The sequence below is a fragment of the Nematolebias whitei genome, chromosome 9 (genome assembly GCF_014905685.2).
Source record: "Nematolebias whitei isolate Nwh7 chromosome 9, NemWhi1, whole genome shotgun sequence".
Lineage (NCBI taxonomy): Eukaryota > Metazoa > Chordata > Actinopteri > Cyprinodontiformes > Rivulidae > Nematolebias > Nematolebias whitei.
Window position 1 is genome coordinate 2,632,469 of NC_056506.1, and position 7,567 is coordinate 2,640,035.

Genomic DNA, 7,567 nt, shown 5'->3' on the forward strand with positions numbered 1-7,567 from the left:
ATGCAGGCTTCTGAACAGAGCATTGATAACAACTTGGGCTATCCTTGTCCTCTCTGGTCCGGATGACATGTCGTCCCAGTGTTCCATAAAGAACTTCAAATCGTGACTCATCTGACCACAGAACAGTCTTCCATTTTGCCACACTCCATTTTAAATGACCCCTGGCCCAGTGCAATCTGAGCTTGTGGAGCTTGCTTAGAAATAGCTTCCTCTTTGCACTGTAGAGTTTCAGCTGGCAACGGCGGATGGCACGGTGGATTGTGTTCACTGACTATGCTTTCTGGAAGTATTCCTGAGCCCATTCTGTTATTTCCTTGACAGTGGCATTCCTGTTTAAGGTGCAGTGACGTTTAAGGGACCGGAGATCACGAGCATCCAGTAGAGTTTGACGGCCTTGACCCTTACGCACAGCGATTGTTCCAGATTCTCTGAATCTTTTGATGATGTTATGCATGGTTGATGATAATAACTTAAAAGTCTTTGCTATTTTATGCTGGGTAACACCATTCTGGTATTGTTGCACTATCTTTCTGCGCAACAATGGTGGAATTGATGATCCTCTTACCATCTTGGCTTCTGAGAGACACTGACACTCTGAGAAGCTCTTTTTATACCCAATCATGTTGTCAATTGACCTAATTAGTGTTAATTAGTCTTCCAGCTGTTCGTTATATGCTCAAGTTCCTTTTGCCATCCACTTATTGCCACTTGTCCCAACTTTTTTGGGATTTGTTGACACTGTGAAATTTTGAATCAACATATTTTTCCTTTAAAATGTTACATTTACTCAGATTAAACTTTTGATCTGTCATCTATGTTATATTACGAATAAAATATTGACATTTGCCATCTCCACATCATTGCATTCAGTTTTTATTCACAATTTGTTTAGTGTCCCAACTTTTTTGGAATCCGGTTTGTAATGAATGCATGTATTACTCTCTCCAGGTTATTTTTGGACAATATGGGCTTCAGTTTAGACAGCCGCCTCAGTTGGAAGAAACATGATTTAACAATCATGTTTACATGATTGTTAAGTTTCAGGGAAGGGTCTATTATCACGCCCAGATTAGTGACTCTGTTTTTCTGACAGGGTTAGAGCGGAGAGGTCGATGCAGTGGTTAGTGATCGTGCCGTTGGGAGGGAATAACATGACTTCAGACTTCTTTTCATTGAAACTTAAGAAATTTAAAGCTATCCAGTCCCTGATGTCAGCCAGGCAGTCGAGCAGAGGTTGAATAGAGCATGTACCATTGTGTCTTAAGGGGAAGTAAATTTGACAGTCATCAGCATAGAAATGAAAGGGTATGTTGCGTTTCCGGAAAATAGCACCAAGTGGCAGCAGGTATAGAGAGAATAGGAGGGGACCCAGGATGGACCCCTGCTGAACCCCCCATTTAAGCTCTGCCGCTACAGAACTAAAATCCTTTATGGAGACACAAAAGGATCTGTCAGTGAGGTAGGATCTGAACCAACTGAGGGCTGACCCTGTGATGCCCACCCACTGCTCCAACCTAGTAATGAGGATCTCATGGTCGATGGTGTCAAAGGTGGCTGTGAGGTCCAATAGGACAAGCAGCACAGAATCACTGGTATCAGTGGTCAAGAAAATGTCATTAAAGACCTTCAGCTGGGCAGTTTCAGTGCTGTGGAGAGGTTTAAAGCCAGATTGGGATAGCTCTAAGATGGCGTGATCCTCCAGGACGCACTTCAACTGGGACTCGACTATTTTCTCCAGTAGTTTTGAAACAAATGGGAGTCTGGAGACAGGCCAGAAGTTGGACACGACTGAGGGGTCAAGGTTTGGTTTTTTTGGAGAGGCTGGACAGCAGCATGTTTAAAGGATTTTGGCATTACACCAGTGGATAAACTACTATTTACTATATCAAGAATGGACGGACCTAGAGTAGGAAAAGCCTCCTTTAGTAGTCGAGGGGGGACCACATCAAAGGGGGAACCAGAAGGTTTCCACATTTCTTGCAATCATTTAAATGTTTTTCAGCCTAATTCAGCAAATCATGCTCTCCCAGCTTTCTTCTAGTAATTTAAGTAAGTTACAGCGGTAACACCACGGAAAAACACTGGGGTACAGTTTGTTTTGGTCTATGGACTGGAAAGATGGCACGTGAGACGTAAACGCCCCCAAACGTCTCTACGCAGTGACGTAGGTTCTAAAGCTCTATAAGGAGCAGTTGGTCCTCATAATGTAGTATGTGTTTGAAAAATGAGCCTTACAAGGTAACAAACTAACACACACAGTTCAAGTCTTGTCCTCTGTGTTTTCAGCTCACCTACTTCGTGGGCCTGCTGCTGATCATGGCCTTCTCATACTGGGTGCTGGTGGACGACCGGATGGGTCAGCAAGTGTACGGGGCCGCAGTGCTGCTGGGGGTCGGCTCGGCCACCATACTGGTCATATCGCTCGCCATGACAGCTGACCTCATCGCAGATCAGACGGTAAGATGCGTGTAGCCAGTTAATCAACTTCAGGCTAGTTGTTTTAAGGGAATGCTGAGTCAGCATTCACACAAATGCTTTCTTATTATTTCATTTTATTTAATTAGAAAAATCCCCACAGAAATGCATTCAGACCGTTTCAGTTCCTTCAAAATGTTTTCTTTGAATTCTGCTTTAGCTATTTGTAGCCTTTTAGACAGGTTTTACCTTTTAGACACTGATTTGCTGCTTTTATTTAGTTTTAGTTTTGGGCGTTTTATGTATGGTTTTTCTACATTTATTGTTTAGTTACCATTTTAGTGATGACAGCTTTTAGCTATGATTTGTTAATTTTAGTTTTTATTTCATTTTTACTATTAGTTAATTCTAGTTTTGGTTATCAGCTTTGGTTTTCCTGCACCTACCCTTCAGCTACAGTTTTGCAAATTTTAACTTTTGTTCTTATGATCTGACTGTACGTGCTTGAACCCACGTGCAGGAAGATGCTGAGAAACTCCAGTCAAATAAGTAAAACTATTAAATAAACAAAACAAAATGCTGTCAGAGCAGCTAACTTACTTTAAGGTGGACAGCCAGGGAAACGGATCACAAAGCCTGATGAAGGACAATCCAGAGACACTAACAAGACACCAAGGAGCTAAATATATACAGACACTAACGAAGGTGAAATGACAGTCACCTGTAAATGATTGAATTACACACAGGTGAGACAGAGCTGGAACACAGGATGAGAAACACTGAGGGGTGACTGGAAAACACGAGGAAACACAAAAGACAGGACCAGACTCCAGAAACCCTATAGGATACCCCACTTAAGGGATGGGCCCTGAAATCCCAAGGAGAGAGCTACATCTACTTGGGTGGGAGGCGGGAAAATACAGGAAGTAGGGCACACAAAGGAACCTGAGCAGCAAGGAACAAAGGACTGACATGTAGGAACCTGGGCAATATCTAAACACAAAAGGGAACACAGAACCCCAACACCCAGATTCAAGGTATGCGGTCAGGAGACCATTCAAAGCAGGACAGAAGATCCAGGGGGTTGGCCTGGAGACCATCCATCAGTAGGCCAGAACTCTGGCAGGACACCGTCCCTTTATGAGCAGCAGTGGCGTCTACCTGTACCTTCTTGGACTCAGGTAGAAGAGGGGTGAGGAGACCCCCGGGAAGGTTTCGTGGAGACAGGCAGAGAGGCCATTGAAGAGGCTGCGATTGCAGGCCACGAGGCCACAAAAGAGACTGTGGCTGTATGCGAAGAGACCACTGGAGCGGCTGCAAGCGAACCAGCCATGAGAACCACAGCAGATGAACCAGCGGTGAGAGCCACAACAGGAGAACCAACAGTGGGAGCCTCAGCAGGAGATGAGTCCCTTGAAGGGACTGTGATTATGGCTTGACCCTGCAGATCTGCATCTGGAGACGGGTCCAGCAGGTTTGTTTCAGGAGTTGGGCCCAGCAGCTCTGCTTTTATAGATGTGGATACCAAGGAGGCTGCAGCTGATGTTGTAGAAGCCCCTGAGGCTACAGCTGATGAGATGACCCAGGAGGGTGCAGCTGAGAGTATGGAGCAAAGATCTGCAGGAGGCGAGTCGGGAGGAGAACCAGGTTGAGTAGAGGCTGGTTTGGCAGGTGCCAATAGAAGTGAGCACAGTGCACGGCTCTCTGTCCACGTTTTCTAGAAATGCTCCCACGTCCCTGGTGACTCGTTCATATTATCAGCTCTGGTGTACTTGCTGATAAAGTCCTCGTCAGTGATCATGCATTCCCTGAGATTGTTGGAACTGCAGGGTTTGTTCCCCCCCCCCCCCCCCCCCCCCATACAGGAGCGTGGGTTCAGCAGCTTGCCAATCAGCTGTTTTGTCCATGGGGCCAGTCTCAGCTGCTCCATTGGCTGATCCCCCGACGAGCGAGGGCTCGGCTGCCCCCCCACCTGCGAAGGTCACCACTGTTCCTCTAGCTTCATCTGAGAAGACTCTGTTGGAGGGAGAAGCTGGAGTTCGACGGATCCGGTTCGGTTCTACCGTTGGCCCCTTTTACAGCGGATCCGAGTGGGTTGCCCCCCTCCCTCTGAGGACCAGTCGGGAAACACAGGAGGTGGTTAAAACTGTTTATTAACTAAATAAACAAAACAAGATGCTGCCAGAGCAGCTAACTTACTTTAAGAAGGACACACAGAGAAACGGATCACAAAGCCTGATGAAGGACAATCTAGAGACACTGACAAAACACCAAGGAGCTGAATATATACAGACACTAGCGAAGGTGAAATGACAGTCACCTGTGAATGATTGAATTGACAGAGCTGGAACACAGGAGGAGAAACACTGAGGGGTGACTGGCAAACACGAAGAAACACAAAAGACAGGACCAGACTCCAGAAACCCTACAGTTCTGCTTGTTAAACTTTAACAGGTCATGTTCAGAAGGATGAAACTTGAAACTATGATGCGACCAGAGGAAACTGCGGGCATCCATAAAGGAAATAAAAAGTAGGAGGAAGTGCGATGTCTTTCAACTTCATTGCTTCTTTTCTCTTTTTGTCCCTCTGCAGCAAAGTGGTGCGTTTGTGTACGGAGCCATGAGTTTCACTGATAAGTTGGCCAATGGAGTCGCTGTGATGATGATTCAGGCCCTGCATCCCTGCCAGTTAGTGCACATACACACATACATATTTGTTTTTCTTTTTTTTTAGGACATTGCATTTTGTGTAGCCTAATGCTGACTGTATTATCAGCACATTCCTCACCCTAACAGCTCATCCAGTTCCACCCTAAAGAAGATTGCAGTTCCTGGTTTGGATTTAAAAAAACAAATATTTGTGATATTGCTGTGTTTGTGATACATGCATTTACTTTTTTACGTGTATTACTTGGCAGAGCAATACCATTATATTGGTAGAAGGATGTTAGAAATGCAGCTGCCAGGAAAAAAAACAAAGAGGAGATATATGGATGCAGTTAGAGAGGACATGAAGGTAGTTGGAGTGAGGACAGAGGACTCAGAGGACAGAGTGAGATGAAGGAGGAGGACTCGCTGTGGAGACGAAGACGGAGAGAAGAAACAGCTGAAACAAGAAGAATATGTAAAACTCAGCAACTGTGAAAGGCAGTGAGTGTAAAATTATACATTTGAAAACTTTACGTATGTTAAATTATGTGCGTAAAATACCCTTAAAGTTGACTGATTTTGCTGTTGTCATTTTTGTGTTTTTTTTAAGACCACTTTATTGTGGCGACTACCTCAAATCACAATATGTTCTAAAGTTAACTGGTTGTAGATTCATATCCTAATGCAGTGTTTGCAGCAATATCTGGTGATCTTAATCACGTTTTACTTTCTGCTACACTTCCAACATTCCAACAAATTGTCAGCTGCTCTACCAGAGAAAACAAATTGTAGGACTCGTTTTATGCAAATGTCCAGGATTCGTACATCGCCAAAGCAAGACCCCTCTTGGCAAGTCAGATCACAATTTTGCGTTTCTCTCCTCAGTTGTACCAGTTTAATTGTCATTATAATAAAACCCCTTGTTCAAATAGCATTCTAACAATAATTAATCAAAGTTTCATGTTTTGGATATGTCAATCTAACAGGCATTCTCTTCATCAGACTGTCATACAAAAACAGAGTGTCTTCAGTTCAATTCAGTTTATTTATAAAGCACCAAATCACAACAAAGTTGTCTCATGGTACTTTACAGAAACATTCACATAAAAGTATCCTGATGCATGCTCAATAATCCAGGTAGAAAAATCTAAAAAAGTTAAATCTGGTCCTCTGGACATTCAAAACAAAACAAAACAAAGCAAATCAACAAAAAAATGTCAGGAGTCCTGATGACTCCTAACTTGTGCTCCAAAGGGTGATGGGAGTCAAACTGCAAATACTGGTCTGTGTGGGTGGGTTTGCGGTACACCTCAGTTTGCAAATGTCCTCTATCAGAGACTGAGACCTCACAGTCCAAGAAAGCCAACCTGCCATTTTTTTACATCTTCTCGTGTGAACTTGATGTATTTATCCACAGAGTTGATGTGGTCAGTAAAATGTTGGACTTCCTGAGATTTGATTTTAACCCAGGTGTCGTCAACATACCTGAACCAATGACTTGGTGGTGTCCCTGAAAAGGACGTCAAGGCTCTCTTTTCTACCTCCTCCATGTACAGGTTGGCAACAATAGGAGAAACTGGAGACCCCATAGCACACCCATGTTTCTGCCTATAATATTGCTCCCCATATGTGAAGTAGGTTGACTGCAGGCACAGTTTCAAGAGTTGACACAGTTGTTCTGTGGAAAGCGTGGTCCTGCTGCTCAGAATGGTGTCAGATTTTAATCTTAAACTGACCACCTCTACTGCATCATCAACAGGAATGCACGTAAAGAGTGATGTGACATCAAAAGAGACCATTGTTTCATCAGTCTCCATGATGACATCCCTCACCTTGTCCACAAAGTCCATGGTGTTCTGTATGTGGTGTTCTGAGCTGCCAACTAAAGGGATGAGTACAGACGCCAGATATTTGGAAACATTGTAAGTGACAGAGTTAATCATACTAACAATTGGTCTTAAAGGTACACCTTGTTTGTGGAAGGACCTCTTGGACTGTGAGGTCTCAATCTCTGATAGAGGACATTTGCAAACTGAGGTGTACCGCAAACCCACCCACACAGACCAGTATTTGCAGTTTGACTCCCATCACCCTTTGGAGCACAAGTTAGGAGTCATCAGGACTCTGTATCACAGAGCAGACAGCGTCCCCACTAGCTCAGGAGCCAGGCAGAAGGAGAAATCCCACACAAGACAGGCTCTAGAGCAATGTGGATATCCTAACTGGGCCTTCCTGAAAGCAGAGAAGAAACCCAAACAGGACTCCAGTCAGCCAACAGGTGAAAAGGAGGAACCCAGACCAGTGGTCATTCCATATGTTGAGGGAGTATCAGAGAAACTGAGACGTTTATTTTCTAAACATAACGTCCCAGTGGCTTTTAAACCCCAAAATACATTACGGCAAAGACTGGTTCATCCCAAAGATCCAGTCCCCCGGCACAAACAGAGCAATGTTGTGTATGCTGTTCAGTGTCAGGAGGGCTGTGATCAGTCTTACATCGGAG

General features: G+C 44.3%; 1 protein-coding gene across 1 annotated transcript in view; it reads left to right on the plus strand.

The window, feature by feature from the left end:
- Nucleotides 1-7,567, plus strand: part of LOC119414851 (major facilitator superfamily domain-containing protein 12-like) — a gene marked incomplete at its 5' end in the record, with an annotated part of 74,997 nt that overhangs the window by 28,364 nt on the left and 39,066 nt on the right. The window contains 2 exon segments of the mRNA XM_037681973.1: nucleotides 2,287-2,457; nucleotides 5,009-5,103. Coding sequence (XP_037537901.1) covers nucleotides 2,287-2,457; nucleotides 5,009-5,103 — 266 coding nt within the window.